This window comes from Cyprinodon variegatus, unplaced genomic scaffold (genome assembly GCF_000732505.1).
Source record: "Cyprinodon variegatus isolate N-32 unplaced genomic scaffold, C_variegatus-1.0 Scaffold7, whole genome shotgun sequence".
Taxonomy (NCBI): Eukaryota; Metazoa; Chordata; class Actinopteri; order Cyprinodontiformes; family Cyprinodontidae; genus Cyprinodon; species Cyprinodon variegatus.
The window spans coordinates 702,948-729,916 of record NW_015150460.1 but is presented as its reverse complement, the minus strand read 5'-3'; the positions used below and the strand labels follow the sequence as shown (position 1 = coordinate 729,916).

At 37.4% G+C, this 26,969-nt stretch overlaps 2 protein-coding genes across 5 annotated transcripts in view; one reads left to right on the top strand and one right to left on the bottom strand.

The window, feature by feature from the left end:
* acss3 (acyl-CoA synthetase short-chain family member 3) overlaps positions 1 to 12,814 on the top strand; it is a 50,815-nt gene extending 38,001 nt beyond the window's left edge. The window contains exons 10-16 of the mRNA XM_015375726.1: positions 8,777 to 8,872; positions 9,272 to 9,335; positions 10,919 to 11,000; positions 11,318 to 11,440; positions 11,771 to 11,870; positions 12,244 to 12,419; positions 12,534 to 12,814. Of these exons, the coding sequence (XP_015231212.1) occupies positions 8,777 to 8,872; positions 9,272 to 9,335; positions 10,919 to 11,000; positions 11,318 to 11,440; positions 11,771 to 11,870; positions 12,244 to 12,419; positions 12,534 to 12,617 (725 nt within the window). The 3' untranslated portion in view covers positions 12,618 to 12,814. The remainder of the gene's footprint in view (positions 1 to 8,776; positions 8,873 to 9,271; positions 9,336 to 10,918; positions 11,001 to 11,317; positions 11,441 to 11,770; positions 11,871 to 12,243; positions 12,420 to 12,533) is intronic.
* Positions 12,815 to 15,451: 2,637 nt separating this feature from the next.
* Positions 15,452 to 26,969, bottom strand: part of ppfia2 (protein tyrosine phosphatase, receptor type, f polypeptide (PTPRF), interacting protein (liprin), alpha 2) — a 205,410-nt gene continuing 193,892 nt past the window's right edge. For 3 of the 4 annotated variants that reach the window (XM_015376281.1, XM_015376300.1, XM_015376291.1), the window contains one exon: positions 25,296 to 25,431. In XM_015376281.1, coding sequence (XP_015231767.1) covers positions 25,309 to 25,431 — 123 coding nt within the window. In that variant the 3' untranslated portion in view covers positions 25,296 to 25,308. Of the gene's footprint in view, positions 15,661 to 18,373; positions 18,459 to 19,753; positions 19,911 to 21,296; positions 21,366 to 21,699; positions 21,876 to 21,961; positions 22,060 to 22,311; positions 22,488 to 22,572; positions 22,606 to 25,267; positions 25,432 to 26,969 lie in introns of those variants that run through there. The other variant, XM_015376309.1, reaches the window with a different exon arrangement.

Here is a 26,969-nt window from a genome sequence, read left to right as displayed (position 1 = left end):
TCACAGCTCCGGGAAAGAAACCATTTTGTGCCTAGAAGTGATTTTTGCTCTAAAAATGTAGAATGCAAACCTATTTGTCATGAGCTGTGATTTCCTGCTGGTCCTCCAGAAATACTATGAGCTTCTTGGTAACTCGTATAACAACTCGCCTCGTCTGGTCCATCCATTTAACCAATACAAGAACTGTACAGTTTAGGGGATTTATTCCTACTCTACAATTCAGGACTACTTCCTTCATTTCTATTCAATAAAATCCATATTAAATATTAGATACCATAATAATTTAAACATCTTCAAATATGCATAACTATCTCTAAGCCACTAAACGTCTTATTTTTTAAATGTGGGGAAAATGGTGAAATTCAACTTTTTTTTTTAACCTAATTCAGAGAAATAATTCTAAACACATTACCTCTGTTAGGTCCTGTTTGTATTCTAATAAGCAGTAATCTCCATGTAACGCAGAAAGGAAAAATAATTTTAAGGTTTAAAAGGATTTAATACAATTTAATGCAGTCAAGTATAAGAGAACAATTATATACACAATTATATAAGCAAATCATAAAAAGATTACTGCAAAAATGGTCTGGAAATAAGTGAAATTTTCTGAAATAAAGTGTATTTAATCTTAATTTGAGTTGCTAAATAGGATTATTTGCCAATGGAATAAGTATTTTTACTATTAGAAAAAGATTAAATTACGTATATGTGCTTGAAATTAGACAATGCAGTTGCTTTTTCTTATGTTAAATGTAAATTGTCTTGTTCCATTGGTAAAGGGTCTCACTTACCTCCTCAATTCAAGAAAAAATGCATTTATTTTAAGGAAAAAATACTTATTCAGTTTTCAATTTTTTGCTGTGAATCAATTTCTAAACCTCAAGCTTGGTTTTCCTCCATCAACTGAAGGAAAGAGACCCCCTAACTGGGTTTTCACCCCCTTATATTCTAAAACTACACCTCCTTAGGCTCCATCAGCCTCACCCAAAATCAAGGATTGCAGTTTCCTGTCTTGACCCCCAGATCACATTATGTCCATATAAGGTAACAGAAATACACAGAGCAGCATGCATCTAGCACCTCTATGTAAAATTTCCCTTCTTATTTAACTTCATTTAAACTCATTTTTTAATAATCCTACATTTTAATTACTTTTGTTTTCACTGGTTTTGTGTTTTTATAGGATTTTTGGTGCAACATTGCTGTTGGAACAAGCCCTCAAAGGTTTTCAGGTCTGAAGCTTAGGACAGCTGTCTACTGCAATGTAAACACCAGTCTGACGCAATTGGTTTAGAAATCACAGTCAACTCAAGCTGAGCTGTGAATTTGCTGCTTTAACATTTATACACTTGAACCACTGTGACATCAGCCTCCGCTGGGCTTTAGCCAACATCGCCTGCCTTGTATATATAAACTGCACACACAGAAATATTAGGTTGTTTAAGCTTTTTGTTCTAATAATAAAAAAAAAAATCAGTACAGAAATCTTTCTTCTCCCTTCAGAGAATGTTTTTTTTTCTCTTTCTTTCCAAGCTGCTCACGCTGGGCCGACAGTTCAAAGCAACTTTTCTGCGTCAAAACATGCCACTGTGTTGCCTTCTCTGTTATTCCCGAGTGTCATCCAACATTCTCTGCTTCTCTCCACTCCATTCATCACACACAAAAGGCTTCACACTGGCCAAAGTAATCTTCTACAGAAAGGAAGATTGATTTGTTTGCGTACAGGAGGACAAACAGCGAACCTACTGAAAAAGGAAAAAAAAAAGTTTAAAGCAAGCTAGGGGAATGTGTGTGAAAATAACTCAAACCAAATGCTCATTATTTAGGTAAATAAATTTTGCATAATGAGAATACATTGTCAAATAACGGTTGATTTATTCACTTAAATATAATCATTTTTCTGCAAGTCTTTAACGTCATCATGGTTGCATTTGTTTCCAGTGCTTTAATAATACAAATTACAAATGATATGGTTGCATGTTGTTCCTCCTCCTTTCTTAGTTCTTTCTCTGCAGCTCTAAACTCCTCCTTTTTTTTTGATCTAGAGGCCTTTAATAAGCGTTGATCCAGTATCGGTAACATTTATCATCCTGGCTCCCTACAATGTTGTTTACAGTAGTAAAGCATAAGGAAAACACAGACTAGATTTAATTTAAACACATAGAGCGGACAGTCAAGCGAAAGAAAGATGAAGCTATGTCCCATAATGTGGAAATCTTCATTGCTCTGACACACATACTCATGTTTGTACAGTATGCATGTTTCATAATGTATACTCTTTCCTCTTTTGCAGTAATAATTTCAAAATACATATTTGTCATGCTTTAGTAGCAATACTCATTAGCTTATAATATAAATATGATAATTTAGCAGAGTGATATTGCATTGTATTTCACCTTTATAGCCTAATGAAGTTGGTGTAGCTAAGTGACTGGGAAACTAAAATAGATTAAGTTGTGGTGTGATTGAGGCATGGTGCTGTGTTGCTCTTACTCTGCAGTTTAGACAGCATTATTATCATGCCTACACTGAGAAGGAATGGAAAAAAATAAAACAAAGAGAACACAGAGTGGTACAGGAGGGACGTTGAGTTTGGTCTGAGGTGGTAGCATTTTATTGATTAACTAAAAGGGCACAAAGCCTCTATGGATACAATTGACCCCACCTTAACTGCACTCAGGATGGGTTATGTTAGAATAGAATACAATAGAAAATCTCTTTAATGTCCCACAATGGGGAAATTGTGGTGTTTCAGCAGCAAAGGGTTATAGCAGAAGTGGTCACACAACGTGGACCTTATGTTTTCCTATAGCCTAGCGTGAAACATTTACTGATACATCTGGACCCATAAAGGGTGAGGCAAAGACAATTTTTGGCCTGAAATGGCTCAGATAAAGGTTCTCCTATGAAAAACAAAAGCCTTTTTAAAATGTATTGATGTTTCAATATATGGTGTTTCTGGGGGTTAGATGTTTTTAAACCTTTTTATTCTTTTTGCACGATACAGGATAACATGTCCATACAGTATGGTAAAAACATATCAGGATGCATACTAAAAAAATTAATAAAATCTAAAGCTTTTATCATCATATGCACAGTAAGGCAAGGCAAGGCAAATTTATTTGTATAGCACAATTCAGTACAAACACGATGCAAAGAGCTTTACATGATTAAACTATAGGAAAATAAAATGGAATCAAAGCAAGTAGGAAAAAAAATAAATAAAAAAATGCAGAAACAAAAAAGAACATTAAAAACAGTTGGACTAAAGAAAATAGAAAATTTGAACTAATGATGTTTCAGTTGAACTGTTTAACTAGAAAAGTCGAAGGCAGTCCTAAACAAATGTGTTTTTAGTCTTGATTTAAAGGAACTCAGGCTTTCCGCACTTTTACAGTTTTCTGGAAGTTTGTTCCAGATAAGTAGAGCATAGGAACTAAATGCTGATTCTCCATGTTTAGTTCTGGTTTTAGGTATGCAGAGCATACCTAAAACCTAACGAAACTAAAACAAAAAAGCTTTCCTGTATAAGGAAATTCTTAATTTGTTGTCCACACTGAATGCTGAGACAATAATAATGAAAAATGTAAAATAAGCATGCTGGTAAAAAGATTAGAAACGTAACAACCAAATATAATGACTAAGAACGTAGATTAGAGAATCATTTTACTACATTAAATTGCATTTTGTGCAGCATTCAGCAGTTAGAACAGTATTGTACAATTAAGCAAATTACCTGAAGTATTTTCTGTTATAGTGGTGCAGTAAAATGGAGTGTCCAGATATGAAAAGTGTGTGAGGTGGAGTTCTGCCCTTAAGGGGGTTAAGCTGTTTAAAAGTCTGATGCCTGTAGGGGAGAAATTGTTGTTAAACCTGTTTCTGCATCATCCTCCTGTACCTCCGGCCAGAGGGTAGGAGAGTGAATAACCCATGCTGGTGGTGGGTGGGGGTCTTTAATGATGGAGGCAGCGCTACTTTGGACTTGGAGAGTTGGGTGTCCTGGTGGTCTTTACCAATATCTGCAGGTGTCTGCGGTCCCACTTATGGAGCTGCTGTAGCGCACTGCGATATTGCTTTTATAGATTATTGCATATTTTTTCCAATATTCAGGCATTTTCTGACAAGGAGTCGTAAAGATTACATGCCACCCATACAGATTTGTCATTTAAGAAATTAACATGGGTCTGTAAAGACTAAAATTTTTATAGTATATAATTTAACACAACAGACCAGAGCTCACAGATTAGAGGACCGTGGTCCGGATCCGGACCCAACCTGATTTTAAACATTTATAAATGACTGCATGTTGCCTGATGACAGTGTCTTACTTCATTTGTGCCGCTTCTTCTGTTAATATGGTAAACCCCTCCAGAGCGCCCGGGAACAGGCTGCATGTAATCTAAGTTAGCCAATGAGCTGTCAGTCTGGGTTGCTGCTGCTGCTACTTTTAGACACAGCAGGCAAACCTGTGGCAAGCCGGGCGATGGGAAAGAAGGAGAAGACGATGAGAAAATGAAAGCAGAGAAAGTGTGAACTGCTGGAAGAACTGTGGTGAACTGGTGAAAGAAAAGAGAAATGGCGTGCTCAAAGATGACCCTGCACATTTACTGTAGAGGATGTTTGGCTCAACCTGCTGCTGTAAAGCAGGATTCTCCACCATGAACAGAATCAAAAATAAATCTGGATCCAGGCTCAAAATGAGCACCTTGATATTTGCTTGAGAATGGCTTAGTCTCCATTTAAACCCAGGTTTAAAGTCTTGCAGGGCAGCCTAAAGCCCACTGCGAACATTAAGCCAGAAAAAATAAAAAATAATGGTCAGTTCAGGTGTTTATAAAAGATGTGAATCAGGATTTTGTCTATATACCAAACTGACAGATTGTTGTTAAATATTTTTTTTTTCTCATTTAAAAGATCAGTACAGTATATAAGATGGATGCATGAACACCTGCATTTTATTTCAGTGTTAAATTTCTGTTTAAAGTAACAGATTATAATTAGAAATGTCTCCAAACCTTTACTGGTTGTTGATTTTCTTTATTCGGACCCCGTTTAATTGGTTAACCCTGCTCTAGACCATCAGGAAATTAGAAAAGCCAGTTAAGATCGCTTTAATGTAAAAAAATGTAAAACATGAGCATTTCTAGAGAACTTCAAAGTGCTTAAAAAGGCCCAGTATCTTCCTCCTGGTAGCCATTTCATTATACAATGCTGTGAGGGGACTATCATTCACAACCAGCTTAAGCCTGAGCACAATGCCGCCCATACTGGGAATGCACATTGTCCTATGACGTGAATTTACTTTAAATTCCATCTGCTCAGCATTTTCTTGATGACTTGCTTATATGCCCTGCAGTATAAGATCCAGGAAGCTGCTGTGCATGCAGCTGCTTGGTTTGCCTGATGTCACTGTGGTGATATCTTACCAACAGCTCCAGGCCACAAATGATCATAATCAGAAACATAAACTGACATGATAATGGTAGGATTTGAAATTTAATACGACCGTAAATACATGTTGCCCATCAGGTAGAATTTAAGCATTTTACAAGATTGAGTAGAATACTGGTATAGGTGCATCGATATATTGCTTATTTAGAAAGCGCATTTAAAAAAATTTGTAAAACCCAAACACTTTAGGGTTTTTCTGTTTTCAATCATGGCATTGTTTGAAAAGTTATTTGTTGGCATCAAAATGGGTGCAAACTTAGGAAGTATTCTTATTCAAACTGATGATGATCAATCAAATCGTTCGATGTGACGTTAACTTATAAACCCCTCATCATAGGAAACATTGTCATCCTGTTCAGATGGCTCTGTGGGTTGTTGACTGTTGAGATGATGGCATATTTGCAGTCTCTTTTACCTGAGTTTTCATTTTTTAAGATATCTCCTATTTACTTGTTTTTCAGAGTGAGTTGATGACCGGGTTTTATTCAGTTGTATTGCTTTTTTAATTTAATTTTTGGAGTGAATAAAGAAAATGAAACTGCAATCACCACCCTTTTTTTGTGTGTGTGCTGGCTTTTCCATTTTACCAAAGAGGGCTAGCTCACCCCTCTTTCAAACTGTCTGCCCTCTATGTCCAAAATCTGAACATTGTCATAAAATATGCATCCTCTGTTCTTGAAGTGCCAGTGTAGAGCTTAATCTTGCACAGAGCCACTGGCTCTCCTGTGCTGCACCATGTGTTTGGTATCCCCTATATGAATTCAGTCCTTCTTTACTGGACCACATTAACAAGCTTTGGGTGTTCTGTCCTTGGAATTAACCAGTTTTTGTCTGAGTTGGTTGTTAGGTTTAAAATTCTCTTATATGTTATGTTTAGTTAAATTTCATATGCGACTCCTTGATGGATGTCAAAATGTTTTTATAAAAACTGAGCAAAAGTCCAGTTGCCTCAGATTTAAGCCTGTTTTTTTGGTCACCATGACCCCGATGGCTGGGAATTTACACAGGAATGAAAGAAAAGCAGAAATAATTCCGTAAATATCTAGAACTGGAAAACACAATTTGTTTTATGACTGCTCAGGATTCGACATTTATCCATCAAAAATACTGTATCCATTAATCTGGGATATCTCTTTTCTAAACTGACACTTCCTTTCCTCAATTTTGTCATCGATAGTTTGGAAAATACACTCTCTTTGGAACCTGCTGACATAAAGCTGAAGAATCTTTGCTTTCATTTGATTTCCGCCTGCTGGAGGATTATTACTTTTTCCCACTTTTGTAAAAAGGTGGATTTTATTACTTCTTCCTGACTACAGATTCCCAAGATGTTCCTTGATGTCTGATCCCATATCCTGTATCTGTATTCAAAATCATGTTTTTTTAAACTCCCTGTGAGGTTTAGCCCAACTGTTTAACATTATTTGTTTTCTTCTTTTAGGTTTTACAGGCCTTATTGATGTACTGTAGAAAGTATTTTTCCCAGACGCCTTTTTTATTTTTGATTTATTTACCCAAATGCTTCTGTTTTTTTTTAAACATTTAATATAACATGATGGATAGCATAAATACAAGAAGGGCTGTTAATGAAGTCGGTCATCAATGAAAATGCGCTCTGAAATTAATAGACTATCATTGGCAGCAACAACTAAATGCTACAAGTACAAGTACAATGCTACAAGTAAATGCTAATATTGATTCTGTCTATTACATCAGTCTCTGTTATCTGGCCTTTTTTCAGCTTTCTGTGTACGGGGATTAAAGGGGAAATAATGGGGATTACGTTTGGAAGCTGTACAAGGAAAAAAGGCTTCCTTGTTCTTTAGCCAATCATAAGTGGATTTGATGCTATGCTTTGGATCATTATCCCACTGTAGGTCACAAGGTCGGCCTCTGCAGATGGCCGCTCACACTGAGCCTGGTTCTGCTGGAGGTTTGTTCCTGTTAAAAGGGAGTTTTTCCTCTCCACTGTCGCTACAAGCATGCTTAGTGTCAGGGAATATAAAACTTTTAATCAATTTGACTGTAGCATCTGGTGAACTGTAAAGTCCCTTGAGATGAGATATGTTGTGAATTGGCGCTATAAATAAACTGAATTGAATTAAATTGAAAAATCCTTGCCAAACATTTTGCAGAGTAGAGAGTAGAATCTTTGTTACTTTTAATTAAAGTAAACACATCCAGGTCCTGAAGCTGTAAAGGAACAGTCCTAGATAGATAAGACTGGCCTTTGTCTTCTCTTTGCCAGCCGTGTTTTTGCCTTGAACTCCCTTCGTCACACATAGAAAGGTTATTATAGATAACCTATAAATAGAACATGAATTCTGTATTTACTCAGGTTGTCTTGGTTTGATTCTAAATTATCAGATTTGATGTGAAATGTTAGTGTTATTAAAAAAACAACTTTGTTTTTAAATATTCCAAGAAGTCCAATGTTTCAAGCTCAGTAAATGACTTTGTTGCTGGTATTTTACACGTTGCTGTATTGACTGAGATGACCTTTGCATTGTGATGTAAAAGCTTGAAGCTTGCCATATTAGCTTTTGCCCTTTCAGTGAACAATCCAGCATGACTTCTTTATGTTAATGTAAAACACGTTGCAGGATCGGTCGTGTAATTTAATGTTATGTGAACTTGATTACATGACTGATGAAGTGTAGCTTCATATTTACACCAAAGATGTTTCCTTATCAGATGGACACAGTCCAGTAGCAGCTTATACATGCCAAGTTCATATCTGTTTAAATACCACATAAGGCTAGAATAACGAAGCTTGATATTGTATTTTGTGTAACAGGAGCTTAAGTTGGAAATGATTTGTTCAGAAAATAAAGAAAATCATTCTGCTTGTTCTTCCATATATGCTGTAAATTTATGCACCAACATTGAGAGAAAGGGAGGAATATCTTTCCACTGATCTTAGGTTTTGCATTTAGCACCAAAGACAGATGCTGGCCCACTCAGCTGCTGTACCTGATGTAATCTCCCATGCTGAGCTGGATTGATTCTGTTATGCCTTTGCTGGGTGGGCGAGCAGACCTGCCAGCCGAGTCTGTGCAGTAACTGGAGCATGGATCTGTGGTGTCGGGAAGAGCCCACAGGAGCTGTCATGGTTTTGTTATGTAGGTTAAAGCTGCTCACAGAAGCAACAGGGCTCTGGACGTTTTCCTTGGATCAGCTTAACATTGAAGGGATTTAGTGAATGCAAATTGGACACTAAAACTAAAAAGCTGTTTTCTGAAACTGGGATTGAAAGCGTTTGATCAGCCTTTTATCTGTGCTTTCTGAATTTGAATGAGATTGTATATTTTGTGTTTCTCTTCAGAAACTGGTTCAGCCATCACTTCCTCTTGTATCGGCCTGGGTAACTCGCTCACGCCACCTGCAGGCCAGGCTGGGAAACCAGTTCCAGGTTACAACGGTAAGAAATGTACCAGGCTATTCATCTATTATTCAGCACATCCATCCCTCCATCTGTCCATCACTCATCACCTTTTCGTTTCTCCATCCACCTTGATGTCTTTTAAAGGGAAAAACCTCAGAACCTTAAAAAACTCTCTGCCATTGTTTTAAAATTTAATAAATCTATTAAGAACTTTGTTTTATGTTTATGTGGTTCTGGTAACTTAATAACCAATGGGGTGTTTAAAAAAAAGTATCTATAGGTGTCTATCGATCGATAGATATATATATATAGATATCTATCTCTATATATATACATATATGTGTGTGTGTGTGTTTTAATTCTCAACATGTTTAGTTGGCCAGTTTGAACACGGAGGCTGAAAAGAAACCGACTGATCACCTTGTTTTCTTGTAGTTACTGTAATCGATGATGACATGCAAGATGTGAAGCCAAGAACTCTGGGAAATATTGTGGTCAGGTAAGCCAAGCCGACATTAGACGTAGTTTGCTTTTCTTTAAAAAACTCACACACGTGCAGAATATTTTGTGTTTGCAGAAAAGCAGCTCAACAGACATGAACTCTGTGAGACGAGCAGCACATGTTTGACTTTACCGGTTAGTTTCTCTGAAAGCAGAGAGCTGGTAATTTACATTTTTTTATAACACAGATTTTCTAAGCGAATTTCACAGAAAGTAGCAGAGCTTTGTGTGCTGCTCTCAGTGCCAGCCTGCTCCCTGTCAGTTATCACCCTCCACTCCACTCCCCTGCACTTTTTAAAAATGCTGGTAATGACCGAGTGCTGCTGAGGGGGGATTTCCAATATGCGGCGCATAGAGTGACAGAGTTTGAGCTCTTAAGACGGGCAGGAACAGCTGTGTTATTGTTCCTCCTGGTCTTAGGAGGAAACCTGGACCATTTCTTCTATTTCATTCACAAACTGGATCTGCTGCTCTAGAAAAACAGCTTGAGGTGGACATGTTTGAATCTATTACAACTCCTCACCTCTTTATCCCTTGATAGTTAGTTGATATACGATGGGGCGTTCAATAAGTAATGCCCCTGACCCACTTCCAGATGTTTGACGAACCTGAAATTTTTCATGTGAAATATTGATTAAATTGCAAATTACAGCTCTGAACTAATTGTGGTTTCTGATTAACAGGTGTTCAAACTGAGACAAGTCTGTGTTTGCATTTAAAAGGATGCACACAACGGGAGACGTTTGATCAAATGAAAGTTACTTATAGTGATAATGTCCCATAATATAACCCTGTAAAACATTTTGCAAGGTCATATAACGGGCATCATCACCATAAGTTACTTTAATTTCATCAAAAGTCTCCGGTGGTGTGATTGCTTTCGAATAGAAAATCGGATCACTGCTCGACACTCAGCAGGCTGCATTTCAGACTTTCCTCATTTCAAACACCTGTAAGTCAGAAACCACAAATAGTTCAGAGCTGTGATTTGTTACTTAATCGACAGAGATTTAAATAACCTCACATGCAAAATTTCAGCTGGATCAAACATCTGGAAGTGTGTCAGTGGCACTACTTATTGAATGCCCCTCGTAAAGCTACAGAAAGATGAGCGCATGAAATGCATCCGATCCAAAACTGATAACTTCTATATTCATAAAGTTATTTCAACATCTTTATCATGCTGTGTTTTATATACACCGATCTTTTAATCTGAACTAAAAAGGAGAACAGAAAAGTTTGAACTCTTTTTCTGCAATGTGGGATTTAGGGATCAGGACATGGAGGAAACTGGCTAAGAGGAGGGATTACTTGTAGTCTCTGTAAACAATGACTTCCTGACCTTTCCTTCCTGCACTTTTTGTTTGTTTGGGTGCCTGTCACCGGGTCGGGTAAGGTCCAGCATAGCTTGGCTGCATATCAAGACGAACTGCAGGGAATTATAAAGATACTTTTATTTAAATTGTTCAAAAACACTGATTATATATTTTGAAGTTGCTCGGAGCCCAATTAGAGGCAGTGAGACATTCGGTCTTTTATTTTTTTCACAGCTTGTTTATTTCTGCCTTTTTTCCCCTATAGATTACCTTTACCACCTGGAGCTGCTCTGTCCCTGTGGCAAAACAAGGATCTGTTCAAGGAGCTCTACTTCTCCAAGTTCCCGGTAATTTCTTTGTTGCTTTAATAACTGGATTAGTTGTTCTTTATGATGCAGTCAGTTCCGGTTTTATAAAGTATTAGTAAAAAGGCTGACTCCTTTGGTGGAAAAAGGTAGACCTCTAGTGTTTAAATTTGATATTGCAGAATAACTACTAAAGTTTAGCATGTAAATAACATGCTAAATTTGCATGACCTAATTTTTCTAGGATGCTTTAATGAAACATTCTTTCTTTTTTACATTTATATATACATATATTTACATATGAAAAACATAGAAATGTAAATTGATGTGAACACCTTTACTTTTAATATCTCTCCTAGGGATACTATGACACAATGGATGCTGGATTTTTGGATGAGGAAGGTTTCCTTTACATTATGTCCCGGTCTGATGATGTCATCAACGTGGCTGGCCACAGGTTGTCTGCTGGAGCTCTAGAAGAGGTGGGATCATCATTGCATGGATTTGTAATGACGGTTATTTTTTCTTATATTAGTTTCTAGTAATAATAATTGTTAATTGATTTTTTTTTATTGATCTCACATTGGAGAAATGTACCTCTGCGTTTAACCCATCACCTTGAGGCGCAGTGGGCAGCCATTGTGCGGCACCCAGGGAGCAGTGTGGGGTTAAGAGTCTTTGCTCAGAGAGCCAGAGTAGCAGGCTGTGGGAGTGGGGCTGGAACTGAGAACCTCAGGATTCCAAGCTCTATGCTCTAACCACTATGCCACCACTCCTCCCTTTAATTAAAAGGACGTTTTTGTTTCCTCCAGTCGGTGCTTCTGCACTCCGCCGTGGCAGACTGTGCTGTGGTGGGCCTCGAGGACTCTCTGAAGGGCCACGTTCCTTTGGCGCTGTGTGTACTTAAGCTAGGTGAGTGATATAGATTCTTGTAAAGGTTACACATTTTTGATTACAGAAGGGGATGGGTTCCAGATATCCACAGCTCTGTGAACTTCAATAATTAGGGCTTTTTGGGGAAAATGGCAAAAAGCAAGATGAAGGCCTGTTTGTCACAAGCCATATGCATTAGGAGTCACAATAAATGTGAAAGATGTTGTGCTGGTTAGATGACTGACAATAAACTTTAGGCTGTGTCCAAAGTGCTTTGTGTGCTGAAGAACCTGCTCTGCACCATATATTGATGCATGATGGTCTTGGCTGATTAGTCAGAGTTCAGACTTGAAAATAAAGAGTTAACCCAGTTTAAACTTTAACATTTTGCAAAAATTTTTTTTTGCCTCAGGTGTGCAGAAAACCAAGGAAGAAATCATAAAGGAGGTCGTGAAGCTTGTAAGAGACAACATCGGGCCTGTGGCCGCCTTTAGGAATGTGCTCTTTGTTCACGGGTTACCGAAAACGCGTTCCGGAAAAATCCCTCGCTCTTCTTTGGCCAACCTGATCAACGGCAAACCCTACAAGGTAGGATGCATTTACATGTCCTACTGGAAATGTTTTTATGTCCTAGAAAATAGAGACTAAAGATTCAATGAATGCTGGTTCAGATTTTCACTCTGTAAATATTTCCCTTCACAGGTCACTCCAACCATTGAGGATCCTGAAGTGTTTAAAGACATTGAGAGGCAAGTAGAAAAAGTTCTGAGACGACATTCAGCTTGAACACAAAGAAAACTGGACCACAGTATTACTCCGTTAACATACGTAGCGTAGTGAAATGAATGTGAACGTTTTAGAGAAATAATTCCTTTAACACCCCTGACTAAAACAAATGTGTGCCTTTACGCGTTTATATATTTTTAACATACTAGAAAATAATCCTGCTTATCCTTAAGAAGTGATTAGCGGGTATTAGGAAGGCGTTGATTATAATTAAAATCTCACAGGTACAGCAACTAGAGTTTCGCTTTAAATTTGTCGTTTCTTATAACCAAGGAACACATTTTAGTTCATACTGGTAAATGCTGAGCTGGACTACAAGGGGAAATTTGACAGTAAATGTAAATCCTAAATAATGTAGGGGTTGATCTACAGTATTTGCTTCAAAATATTTAATTTGGTGTGTAATCCTACTCTTAAATATTCCCAATAGAATTTGACGGAACTTAACTTTTAAACCAATTGATGTCTACTTTGTAGCATGTAATAGTAAATTATCCTTGAGTTTTGACTTGACTCAAAGGTTAACCAAGTTGCCCTTAAACTAACAAAAGGTTTAGTTGAAATTCATGCAGAAAGTTGTTTTTATAAATTTCCGTCTAAGACGCCCAAAAAGTATAATTTTTGTAAGGATAAAATCGCATACAGTCTAGTTAATATTTTAATTTCCAAAACTGTTCGTTGGGTCGACAAAGTTCTCAGAAAGCCAGTTCATCCGTCCCTTTTTCATGTGAATGGATTGCAGGTGTTACAGATAACAGATACAACTTGTTGTATCTGTTATCTTAGTAGCAGCTTTATGAAACTTCTTTAAGTCCTCCTCTCCTTAAAGTCCATTCAAATGTAGTTTTTACATGTAGAAGTAATTCTATTAAACTAATAAGAAGTTAAACCAAGCTGTACAGTACAAATCTTATTTTTTATTCTAGCCAATTATCAGCAGAATGTTTTGGAAAAGCTTAGCTAGATGTGATTTAGTATTTATACCAGTAACCCATATGACGCAGGTTTTCATAAAAATGTCTTAACTGGCTCCAGTGTGTTAATGTTAAAAAGCTGAACACTGGGCCTTTATTAGTTCTCCTGCTGTCCTAGAAGTGCAACAGCTTTTTGTCCCTGGTAGATGAGCAGGGAAGTACTTAAATATTATCGCGTTTCTATTAATTGGAATTTTGGGCTAGCCAATATTTATTTAATCTGACTTCTGATCAAACCAAGACAACCTTTGATTTTAACTGCATTTCGTTAAATTTTGTGAGAAACAGCTAAGGTTCTGGAAAAAATAGTACCGCAAAGCTTCAAAGGCACCGTCAGTTTTCCCCTTAATATCTGCTGACTATACAAAAATAACCACGCTTTGATAAAACATCGCAGATATTTCTCCCAAAAAAGTCAACAGGAAGTTGCAATTATTTCAGTTTAATCACACTGCAAAAATGTCTTAAATTAGGTGTATTAACCCTCAAATTCAGTAGGTAAATAGGATTATTTGCCAATGGACTGAGTATTTTTAGTCTTAAAATAAAAAATTAGACAAAGCAATAGTTCTCTTTTAAATGTAAATCATCTTGTTCCATTTGGCAAAGTGTCTCACTTATCTCGTAAATTCAAGAATAAATGACTTTAGATTTTAATTTTTTGCAGTGCAGGGGTGCTAAATGAATCATTAAACCAATAGGTACATAAACAAGATGTTTAGAATGTTATAAGTTTGCTCTCCATTTTCATATTTGAACCGGCAATCTGTACCAATAGTATACCTAAGAAAAAATAATATTTTCTGGTATCCTGCTCAGCCACACAAATTGTATTAGTGGGGGATCTTTGCGTAACAATGTTTTGATTTTATACCAGTCTGAGTTTTTTTTTTTTAAATAATGCTGTAAATTGTTTACATTAATGTAAAATCATATTGCACTATAACCTTTGCAGATTACATATTTCTAATGAAAACTAATGCAACAAAAGCTCACTAACGTCTTTTTTTATTGACAATGAAAACTTGTTTGCGCACCACTTAGTTCTGACCAAAGTACAAGAATAAAAAAAGGAAACAAAATGAATCCTCATTCGTGCAAATGTAAAAACAAATGTGTAAGACGTTTGCTGTCCGTCAGAAAAAAAAAGACAAAGAACAGGGCTGTACAGTAGGTTACCCTGAACATTTACACCAAAATGGAAGTCACAGCAAGCAACAGGTTTTTTTTTTTTTCCTTTTTTAAATCATTAGGTCACCTCACTTCAACATATTCATAAACACTCTACACACACTATGAGCTAAAGCAGTCTCTTTCAATTATTTCATCTCTTGGGTTTACAGGAGGGGCGGGGTAAAAGGCCAGCTCGGCTGTAAGTGTAGTCTGTGTTGATGTGCTGCCTCACAAAACGTTCATTTTAACAAGGAACGGCTCTGCAGATGCTTTTAATGTTTTCCTAGTGAAAGTTGTGTCTCTTGTTTTGTCCTTGGCTACTAGGTTTTCTGAGTCGATGCAGTTGTATGAAAGTGCTTGTCATGTTGTTCCAGTGTGCTGACAAATCCTCCATCCTATGATTAGTCCTTAAATAAGTTGTTAGAGCAGCCCACCACTAGAGGGCAGATTTTCTCAACATCCAGCAGACCCTCTTCATAATTTTCATTAGCACAATGAAAAAATAAAACCCTATGTACAAAATGATCTAGAGGAACATGGAGAGTTTAAAGAGCAGCATATATTCATCTATGGTCCGCTAAATGAGGTGGCAGGGACATTTTTTGCACAAACCCCTAATCTTTTTATACATAGATGTTTATATATTAAAAATGGCATATTTATAAGAATTTACAGATAACCTACACAGTACATTATGCTCTGACAAATTACTTTACATGTAAAAGGTAGAAATGGTGACAACGAGGCAGCCTGCAGGACAGTTTAGCACCGGCATCTGGTGCCTGCGTTAGAAATCATGGAGGGGGGGGGGATCAGAGAGGAAAGCAGGGCTTCTTGGCAGTGCGAGTCATCGGATTGTTTCTCAGCAGATCGGCCCCTTTCTTTCAGAACTGCAGCTGAAAGGAGAAACAAGAGGTTGGCTGTTTCAGATTATTTCTCCCCATGTAAAACGGTGACCAGTGCTAATGACATAAACCAACCTTTCTTTGCTTTGTTTAGGCTGCTTAATTTGAGTTAGAAATCCTGTGATGCAACATTAGCTAGCTTTGGTCTCAAGCTCCGTTTGACTGTTTATATACTGACAGAACAAAGAAGGTAAGATACCCTGGCAAGTTTTTGGTTGTGCTTAAAGGGTAACGCTGTTTTTTTTTTTTACATTGGGCCCTTGATTTTACGTTATTACATCATGTTCTACTCACCCATATTAGTTTTGTGTCATTTGGAGCTGTTCGGTTCTTTCATAGCCAAGTAAGGTCTTCCTATGGGCAACGAGTTGAAGGCACAAACTAAACTGTTCATAATTTATTCTTTATGGTACGCCATCATTCATAACATGTAGGCGAATCACTGTCTCCCAGACATCCACAGTGATATTTTTTTAAAACAAAGCGACGTCATACACACTCCGCTTTGTTTAAAAAAATATAACCGCTGATGTCTGGGGGACAGTGATTCGCCTACATGTTAAATTATGAACAGTTTAGTTTGCCTTCAACTCATTGCCCATAGGAAGACGTTACTTGGCTATGAAAGAACCGAATATCTTCGGAACAGCTCCAAATGACACAAAACTCAAATGGGTGAGTAGAACACGATGTAATATAAAAAGAATGGTGTTCCCCTTTAAGGTTCAGTTGACAGTTTTTATGCATTAGGCAAAAAATATTCCTATTCAGTTAAACTACTAAGCACCAATGTCCATGCTTGTTTTTTTGCAGGTGATCATTGTGAGCAAAGCAGAATTTGTCCCCCAACTTCCTACTCTGCAGAGTTACAAGCACATTTCATGCTGATGAAGATTGTTAGGGGGAATTTAAATCCATCCCTACGGTGGCTGACAGGTATAAACGTTCTCTAGAACACTAGAGGGAGTCGAACAAAGAACCAACCATATAGGAAAAGAATGTTTTTTTTTTTGTAATATGCGTTTTAAAATGAAAGATTACTTCCTGTTTGTTATAAGAATTTTTATCATAGTCATTCGAAAAAAGTTAACAATCCACTGGACTTAGTTTTCAAGTTTGAAGATGTTTCGTTTCCCAGCCAGGAAGCTTTTTCAATTCAGAATTAGCACGAGTTCAAGGCTTTATAGAGTGAACCAAAAAACATGCAGTAATTTGGGTTCTTTGTTAGCCTGCAAAACCTGATACTGATAGGGGGGTCGTTAGGGGGAGATGTTCTGGTGCTCTGTATGATGGTAGGAAGGAATCATCTCTACCCCTGCAATGCAGCGTTAAATTTGATTCCTTTCCGCAACCCCTATACAGGAGAAAAGAACATCTCGCCGTTCAGTCAGGCCAACAATTTCCCCCAACTGCCCTTCTTTCAGAGACATAGACCCCAAAGGACTGCCCATTCCTTAGGGGCAGACACGTTTTTTTTTGGACCACTCTATAAAGCCTCGAACCCAACACTAATTCTGACATTTTGAATTGAAAAAGTTTCCTGGATGGGAACCCAAACGTCTTAAAACTTGGAAACAAAGTCCAGTGGATTGTTTTAACTTTTTTGGAATGACTATGAATCTCACCACTGATAAAAATCAAAGGAAGAAATCTTTCATTTACAAAAGAACATTTCTTTTCCTATATGGTTGGTTCTTTGTTTGACTCCCTCTAGTGTTCTAGAGAACGTTTACACCCGTCAGCCAACGTAGGGTTGGATTATAAACCCCCTAACAAACTTCATCAGCCTGAGATTTTGAAACAAGGACCGAAATAAATGTGTTTATAACCCTGCAGAGTAGGAACTGGACTTCTTAATCACATTTTTACCTGTCAGCCACCGTACATCTCGATTGCATGAAGGATCTGCTGCAGAGAGGAAGCTAATAGTTTAATTCTGGAAGAAAAGAGGCCATTCGAAAAGCAACCAGCCTCGCCTAAAGCTCAGACGGAGAGTAGGTAGAGAGAAAAGCGGACGCTATTTTCTTAATGATCTGCCTCTGCTGACAGGTGGAAACAGAATTCTATTTAAATGAACTTGCTATACTTTGATCTCCAGTGTCTTACCTGCTCTTTCTGCAATAGTGTGGACTGGGCAGGCAAAACCCTGCCACAATCTTAATTACTTAAATTAAATTTGTTTCCACCGTGGCTAAACATTGAGGGCCAGGGCTCGTCGTTGGCCACAGGGCAGTTCACTAACAAAACTAACCGGATTTTTCTCTTTATATTAGCAGCTAGCATTTGTCGGTCCTGATTAAAAATCAACAGTGTCCTTTTGCTACGCCTGCCTTGGGGCCATGTTCAATGGCAGAGAGCTGCTTTATCCAAAATTTGTTGTAAAAAAATAAATAAATGCAACCTCTCTTGGTGACTATTTCCAACATAATTTTAGAAAAGGTCCTTTTCTTACAAAACATTAAATATTAATTTCTGCCTCAACCTTGTACCATCTTCTGTGTATAATTGCAAGCGTTTGCATCAGCTGGAAGTATCACATAACACTATTTCAACCCAACGCACTCGTTGAACTCTGTTGTTTTACTGTTGGAGTGCATTAGCACAAAATGTAAGCTGATTTTTGCCTCTGTAGCATTTCCCTTTTTTCTAAGTGCTACTTATAAAACCTGTGTATTCAGCTGAGCGAGACACTGTTGTTACATACAGTTTAAGGTCCCCTGCTTCCTCCTCTCAGCAGGAGTAGGTTCTCACCGTGGAGCTGTCCAGTCGCTGCACTGCAGACGGTCCGACTGTAGGTGGACACAGGGAGAAAAAAAACAGTAAATCTACCACCAAATCAAATTTAACATTTAATTTTGGATCACTCGGAGGAAAAAGCCACAGATAACAAAAGGAAGAATGGAAACCACAAATGAATATTTTGAGTGTTACAAACCAGCACACACAGAGATTAGAGATGAAGGAACTAAAGGATATCGGCCAGAAACGGACCCACTACAAGTTTGTCATTCCAGCCCTGAGCCCTACTTAATTAATCCTCCAATATCGACAAATAACCTTGTTGGATGTTTCTATGAAATGTGTTAGAACCACTCAATATTTCAACATTAAACAATCCTGAATCCAACTCCTGATCTGTCTGTGGTATTCATATGCTCCAATATTTACACTTTAAAAGGTTAAGTACAAGTTATAATAAGTTTGGGAAAATGTGTTCTGACCCATATATTAACTAGAACTTGTCTGATGTTCAGGAAATCGGGGTTTAACAAAACGTATTTCCTTTTTCACAACTACAAATTGGAAAAGAGAAAAACATTTACACTGGAAAAAAATCAAAATCTAGATAAGTCATTATTTCTTAAAATAAGTGCATTTGTTCTTGGGTTGAGGAGGTAAAAGAGATGTTTTGCCAATGGAACAAGACAATTTACATTTAAGATAAGAAAACACAATTGCATTATCTAATTTTAAGTGTAAAAATACTCATTCCATTGGCAAACTATCTCATTTACCTACTCAAATTAAGGGTAAATATACTTAATTTAAGACATTTTTACTCATTCCTAGATCGTTTTTTCTATTCCATACTAAAGGTTTACAGAAACCTTCAGGTAAGTTGCATTACACTAACGCCTTGGTTTTTGTCTACCATTCCTTTAAGAGTTACAATATAAAGTTAATCTAGCCCCTCATGACAGTTTGGAACTTTTATGAAAGATGAATTTTAAGGAAAGAAAACAGCAGGGCAGTGGTTGACAATATGAAAGGGGTCACGTAGAATTAGTATGGCGGCAGCACTGACAAGCCCAGAACTTCTTGGACATAGCTGACCTTGAAACCAGTCCAAATACATGTCGTCAGGACTGTCATCCAGCACCTCAAAGAGGACTGCAGAGCAGCCGTCAGAGAGAAGAAACACTGTCAAAATGCTGCTGACATGAAGCAGCAGCTCAAACTCCTTTCAGGTGTTTTTTTTTTTCCATCTACTTGTTCAACAGGTTGATAAAAGGTCCTTATTTCAGCTGTATTTTATAGACCAGATTAGTAACCGACCCAACAGAGGAGAATAGATGGCTCTTACCATCAGGGGGCAGTCTTCTGGAATGACCGGACGTCGTAGTTAGACGGAACCCAGCCGGAAGCGTTTCTGCAGATCCAGGCATCATGCTGATGCCGTGGACGTCCCGGGGAGGGAACTGCCTCCGCCACGACGGACTCCGGAAATCTTTGTCATCACACTAATCAAGAAAAAAAAATGCATTGAGTTTCCTAATAAAAATCCAAGATAAAGAGCTTAATATTGCACAAAAAAAATGTAGAAATCAATGCATTTAATGACTTTTGATTAACTCCAGGCTAAATGGAAAGATCTACTACCTCACAATTAAAGCCGACTCTTTTAGACATGCAGCAATGTTAGACCGATTTAGCAAACTGATCCAAGATTAGTTTAAAAATGAATGACACCGTTTATCAGACTGCAAGTATCAGGGAGGGAAACCCTTTTTGGTTACGTCAAAATAAAACTTGTTACATACAGTTGTGCTTTGCTGTCTTCTTTTTTCGAAAAGAAAAGTTGCTTTTTTATTAAGCAAATTTATTTTGGGTATGGCTTACTCTACCTTTCAAAATACTTGAACCTTGAATTGCAATAAGAGCAAGTTTTGCTACAAATGTAACTTGGACCTTTTATTTTAAAGCATTGCTTTGTAGTTCAGAAATTAGCCACGTTTCTAGTTTTTCAGTCTTCTAATTGGTTTTCTCTAAGAAATTACTTCTTAGTCCATCATAATTGTGGAGTGGCGGCCTAATGGTTAGGGCATTGTGCTTGGAATCCAGAGGCTCTCAGTTTAAGCCCTACTCCCACAGGCTGCTATTCTGGGTTCCTGAGCAAGACCCTTACCTCACAATGTTCCCCATGGAGAGGGTTAAATGCAGACAGTGAATTTCATTGCTTTGTACTTGTGAAAATGTAATAACAATAAAGTTGAATTATATTCATGCTTCTTTGTCCCTAATTTTAAAAAAAGCATCTCCACAGCATGATGCTGTGATCAGAAATGAGTTATTTAACCACTTCCCCCCATGTGTTCTAGTTGCATCGACAAGGAAACAAAAATAGATGACAGTCATGTAACTTTTCCTCTTTCACTACACAATTGGGAACTATTTTGTTTGTTTACCATACAAAATCCCCCCACAAAGTTAGTTTAATAAGGTAAAAAGTCCAAATCTGAGTTCCTAAAGGGGGCGCTAATGTTCCTCTTAATCCTAAAATGACCTCTGCAACTCCTATAGCGCAACATAAGCTCACTGCTCCTTATGCCAAGCACATGGGTGAAAATCTTTGCTGCAGTAGTTTTAAAGCAGAAGCCCAGGAAGCTAAAACACTGACCTTTACTTTTCATAACAGAAAATGCCGTAGAAGCTAATTGTGGTTTACATTTTTAAGTTTTATCCTGTCCCCTAATGCCGATACTTATAGTTCAACCTTAAATGCCTAATCTTGCTGAAATATTTCTTTTCAAAGATCAAAATACATTAAGTCTAGGAATGTAACCTGAAAGAGTATAAAGATTTTCACGGGGTGTGAATAATTTTGCAGAATGTTAAATATAGCTCACCTCATCCAGTCTCCTGTCAGTGCCTAGAGCCAGAAGATTATTGTACTCTCGCTCCAGAATCTGACGTGCCTAAAGAAAAAAACAAACAAAAAACAATTACAGCACATGCTAATTTTCACTTCCAGCTATTTTTAGCTGCATGGAGACAGAGGCAGCTGACACATTATCCATGCCATTTAGATGAGGAGTGAAAATTGACAGGGCAGAATGCCAAAAGGACAGTTGGAAGATCTGCATGTTCTGATTTTGAGCCACTAGCTCATAAAATCAGTATCAATAATGGGCTGACAAAAATAACCATTTATGCTGTAGCAAGGGAATTTAATTATAAATTCTTATTGATATTTTTGGTAGAATAATTATGTAATTGAATTAAACACGTTTTTTTAATAGTGTGAAGCACCTGAGTGTTTTGGTTGGGGATCTGGAGGAGCAGCGCCAGGCTGCTGTAGTCAAAGTTGTCATCCAGGGCAACCAGAGCTCCATGCACGCCACTCTCCAGTAGGATGTTAGCGTAATCCCTCAGGCCTATACTCTGCACCCAGCGGATGACTCGCTCATTACTCCACACCAGCACATCTGCATGAAGGAAAATCATTAACTAAAATGAGCAAAAATACAATTTTATAAATCATAACAGGAAATGTTGCAAAAGTTTTTCTTGCCTCTTATTTCATGCAGGCTTTGTTCTCTGCGTCTCTCCAACTCCTTCCTGTCATAGTTGAGCTTCTTCAGACACATGATCCCATACTGTAAACTTGTTCTGTTTTGAGACACCAAATTAAATCAGTTGTCTTTTTCCAAATAAACGCATTCAAACAATGTAGAACAAAATTGTACAGGAGAAGGAAAATGATGTTTGATTTTTAATTAAAATGTATGCAATTAATTTTCATGTCTTGATACAGATGTGAAATTTTTTTTTATGGGTGGGTGTGTTTGAAGAAACAATGAAAACCAATTTATTTTTTGTGAATGTAGCTTTTTGTATCTCACATTTAGTGATGTCAGGTACCTGTGGAAGCTGTCTACCATTTTGAGGTGTACCCTCAGGTCCTTCTTGGTAAGGTGGTCCAACATGCGGGCGTCCACCAGGCACTCCATGAAGTAGCTGCGGTACTGAGGTAGTCCGAGGCTGGGCAGCCACTCATTTCCGATCCACTCATGGTTCATGTCTCCATAAGCGAGTGTCTACGATGCAACAGACTTAGTAAATTAAAAGCGCTGCAGCTGTGGTTTTGTTGAACTACTTATAGACGTCAGATTATGGCCTTACCTGTGCCCAGCTCCCCTCTTCTGAATCCGACTTCTGGTAAAACACCAGCAAAAAGAAGAAAAAATTAAAATAAATAAGACAGTTTTCTGTTTGCAATGAAAATGCTGCATTTATTTAATGATATCCATTTAGGTTAAGCTTAAATGCAAACCATAAACTACCTCAACCAGCGGCCGTTGCAGAGGTCAAATGGTTCAGGCATCAACAACAGGCCTTATCAAATGTTGGGTTACCGCAACATCTGAATGTTTAAAATCTATCCTATTAACTTTATATTTTTCCCCTTTTCAGTAAGCATGAATATACTCAGGCAGTAATAAAATGTTTTATAAGGGTCCGTTTCACAAAGCAGGTTTAACAAACTCTGAATTGATGTAATCTAAGGTCAGAGACTAAGCTTTCAGTTCTATAAAAGCTGCTCTGAGTTAGTTTAATCAACTCAGAGTTGAGCAGGTGCTTAAAAAGCCATCATCAGTCACCATGACAACAGGCAACAGGAAGTGTGTATGTCACACCACTGGAACTAGAGCTTTAATGCAGAAATTAAAAAAATATTAGAGAAAGTGTTAGAAAGAGGAAGAAGTAGTAGAAGAAGATTGTTGCTTGAGTTAATGTGCAAGTTTATATGAAGTCAACTATGGCAGGCCGTTTTAACATTTATTAAAAGCAGCCTCCTCTCTGTTTCTTTCTGATCAAAATAATACAAATTATGAACAGTAATAATAGAAATATGGATATCTGAAACCCAATTCCAGACATTCACATTTTAATTTTAGATAAGAATGCCATTTTGTTTAAAAAGTTTACTTTGACAAGGAAAAAATTTATTTTCAGATATGAAAAATACCTATTCAAACAAACTAATAAATATCTATACTGCTGTAAACCAAAAGGGTGAAACGAAAAATAGTTTACAAGTAGGACCTGCACATTTCATGCTTTTTCCTCATTTTCTTCTTGTCTTCCATAACGCAGTAAATAAGTGGCTGCCTGACTGTGCAGCTGTTTTTTTTATAATACTGTTATCACATCAATTTGCTCTCACGAATATTAATTACTTAAGAAATCAATGCTGGAAATGTGAGGACAAGAAGGTTGTGGATGTATGTGATGGATTGTGAGGTAAAACTGTAGCACTGAAAGATACCTGAATATAAAAAGGACATTTATACACTGAGAACCGGCTCCCTATAGACATTTAATTCTATCTAAATTAGTGCCGCTCCTTCTTTAATTGGATGCTCGTCTAAAGGACATGCTATGTTTCTATTTTTATCACCTAATGTCTGTAACAGACCTAGTGAAGATTTTTTTTATTTTATTGTTTGTACAAAACTACAATAGAAATAAAACTTGATTGTCTTAAAGGAGGGTAGAGAAAGAGGACACAGATCATTTAGGAAAACCTGCTGCTGACCAGGTTGAATTTAGGGAGAATGTTACTACGGTAACAGACACAGAGGTTGAGTAAAGTCTCTTTGGGAAACGGAAAACTCAGTTTCCCTGTTTTTTTAAGGTTTAAAACCGTTTTGTGAAACGGACCCCAGGTGAGTGAGCTGCATTTGAAAGGGTTAAAAAAAACACCACAATGCCTTTACAGTTTGTCTCAAAACTCTTATGCAAGTGAAATAGAATTTATTAAAGAAGTTAACTTTTTTTTTTATATATCAATAATTTTGACCGTAAAACTTTACTAGATCTATGCTGACATCACAGTAAATTTTTCCCCCTGACTGTGGAGATAAAGATTTAAAATATTTATTTTTTATTACGCCAAGTTGCAAGGGCCACTGAACATGGTTAAGCATTCTGAATGAAATGATGCATTTAACACGCCATAGGGTCCAACTCTTAGCACAACGTAATTCTATTATAATCAGTCTTGCAACAGTATGTTAAAAGAAGTCAGGAGCAACATTTCCTGAAATTTTCAGGTTTGTTTTGGGTTTTAATTGGTTCTTTTTAAAAAGAATGTAATCTAAATCACTTAACTCTGACATATGAGTCATTCAGGCTTTAGACCAACACTAAAACAGACAGTTTCTGTCTATTTTAGTTTGAATCGATATAAACGAAAAAGATAAAACATCTAAAAAAATAAAAGATAAATCAGAGCTATTTTGTTAAAACACTGAAATACAGAAGAAGGATGAATTAGTTTATTGTTAATGTGCCGTAGAAAGCTGTGTTAGGCCCCATATTTCATTTATACACTATTATCATTAATATTATACCAAAACTGCATATTCGACCATGATCAGGTGCAAATACTGGACAGAAAATGGATAAAAAGCTAAGCAGCTAATGCTCCAAAGTTATTTAAAAAAAACAAACTATTTGGTTGCTCAGAAGCACACTTTGGAAAAATACCTAAAACACATGTATAATTCTTTAAATACAGGATCCCATAGTAAGAAATTCATCCTTACATTTTTATTTATTCTGAATTCTGTTCTAAGCAAAAACATCCAATATATTTGTTTCATTTCTAAAAATTCCCCTAGCTAATTAACAGCAAACTAATGATAAAATCAGCACCAAAATGCTTGAAGCTAAATGATTACATCTAGAGATAAAGAGGGGCTTTAACTATTGCATGCTTTCTGTGTCAACCACCATCATTCTACACTGAGATGTTAACTCTAACACACTGATGCGGGAAGAAATGGGTGTATTAGGACACATGGGGACTGACCGTTTTGGAAGGAGCTGCCAGGGTCTCCATCTCCTCATGGGTCACCCATACGTTGCCCGATGGCTACAACGGGCGGAGCCCAAGAGACAGAGCAGTAGGAGCAGGATTGGTAGTAGAGGTCCAGTAGGAGGGGCAAGCAGTGTTAAAGAAGAAGAGCAGCACCACTGTAAGCCAATAGTTTTATAGCATCACGGTCAGATGATGAAACCCACCAGGGGTCAAAGGAAATGTGTAAAGGACAAAAAAAAAAACGGGACAGCACATAGCATCTCAATGCAGACATACAGTTAAATAACATAAATTAGCAAACCTTCATGCAAAACAAAGATCATTACATCAAAAGACAAACCGCATGTTACTCATCCCTCACTTCTCTATTTCCCCAGAAAGACATTTTACTCCAGTGCCACATTATAAATGACAGCAATCAGAGTCATAAGGAGGAATCAATCTGTTAGGATTTCATTTCACTAGAGGGGTAAATCGAATAAAGTTGGAATAAATGGCGCCTTTCAATTTTCCATGACAGGAGGCTCTGAAAGTGGCGAGGATTGGGAATAAATGGGCAGACAAGTGTTTGGAGAACACCCACTCATCTTTATACTTGTGCAGTTTAGTGGTTTCAACCCAACTTTTGTACAAGTTACCGTTGACGGGATTTTCACCCCAAACATGAGTCTTTACGAGTCAACTAGGGCTGATCTCGACCTCTTTTTTTTTTTCCTGCAGTTCTCCTTAATCTGCAAATAAATAAATCTATTGCTGATGCAACATAATTCTAACAGGTGTACAAACATCTGACCTTTATTATTTGCTTTTTTTAAATGGGGTAAATTACTTAAAACAATAACAAAAGCTATGAAACATTTCGCATATGGAGACTTTCAAGTAGTCTGGAGCTGAGTGGTCAATCAGATGGGAAGGCTGAACATGAGGGAAGAGTACCATCATAGTTATTAAAGAACTGATACAAAGAACAGGCAAAAGGGTGTCCTAGTTATGGGGTTAGTTATGGGGTTGCATGCAAAATTTCCAACTTAAATACATTAAGTTTGCATTTTCTCTGATTTTCTTGCTGGACTGCTGCCTGCCAGTGTGAGAACTCAAAATTCCAGCCTTTTTTTAAAGCAGTAAATGCACCATATTTGCATTATCAGCTTCTGCTGACAAAACTCTTTTCTGTGGATGATGTTGCTGAGGGAGAAAAAAATCTAAAGATGGTGGATTTTCGGCGAGGTTAGCAGTGACGTTAAAGGAAGCTCAGAGATATGAGAGACTATTTAATTGGATACCGTTTTCTACAGCAGGTCTAGACACGTCTGCAGCTCATTCAGGCTGCTGAGTGAAAGAGGGGAAGGCTTTCAGAGGATGACAGAAACGCTGCACTGTCAAAGTGTCTTGTTACACCTTTCTGAGCTTTCAACCTCGCTGTGTCATGAAATATAGTGGCTGTGGAAATGCTGGCAGCCAATGACAATCTCTAGTCTATCTAGTTATAGTCTATTCTTTTGGAATATATGTAGAAAGTTCTGTTTCAGCAATGCTGGCAGCACTGACTGCTATAATAAAGTACAGAATGCTGTTTGCCATTGTAATCTTTGTTTTTGAATACTAGTAAATGTTAGACAGAGACTCACACAAAGGCATCATGCCAACTAATAGGAGCATTTATGACCAAATAATGTGGCAAGGTTAGAAAAAA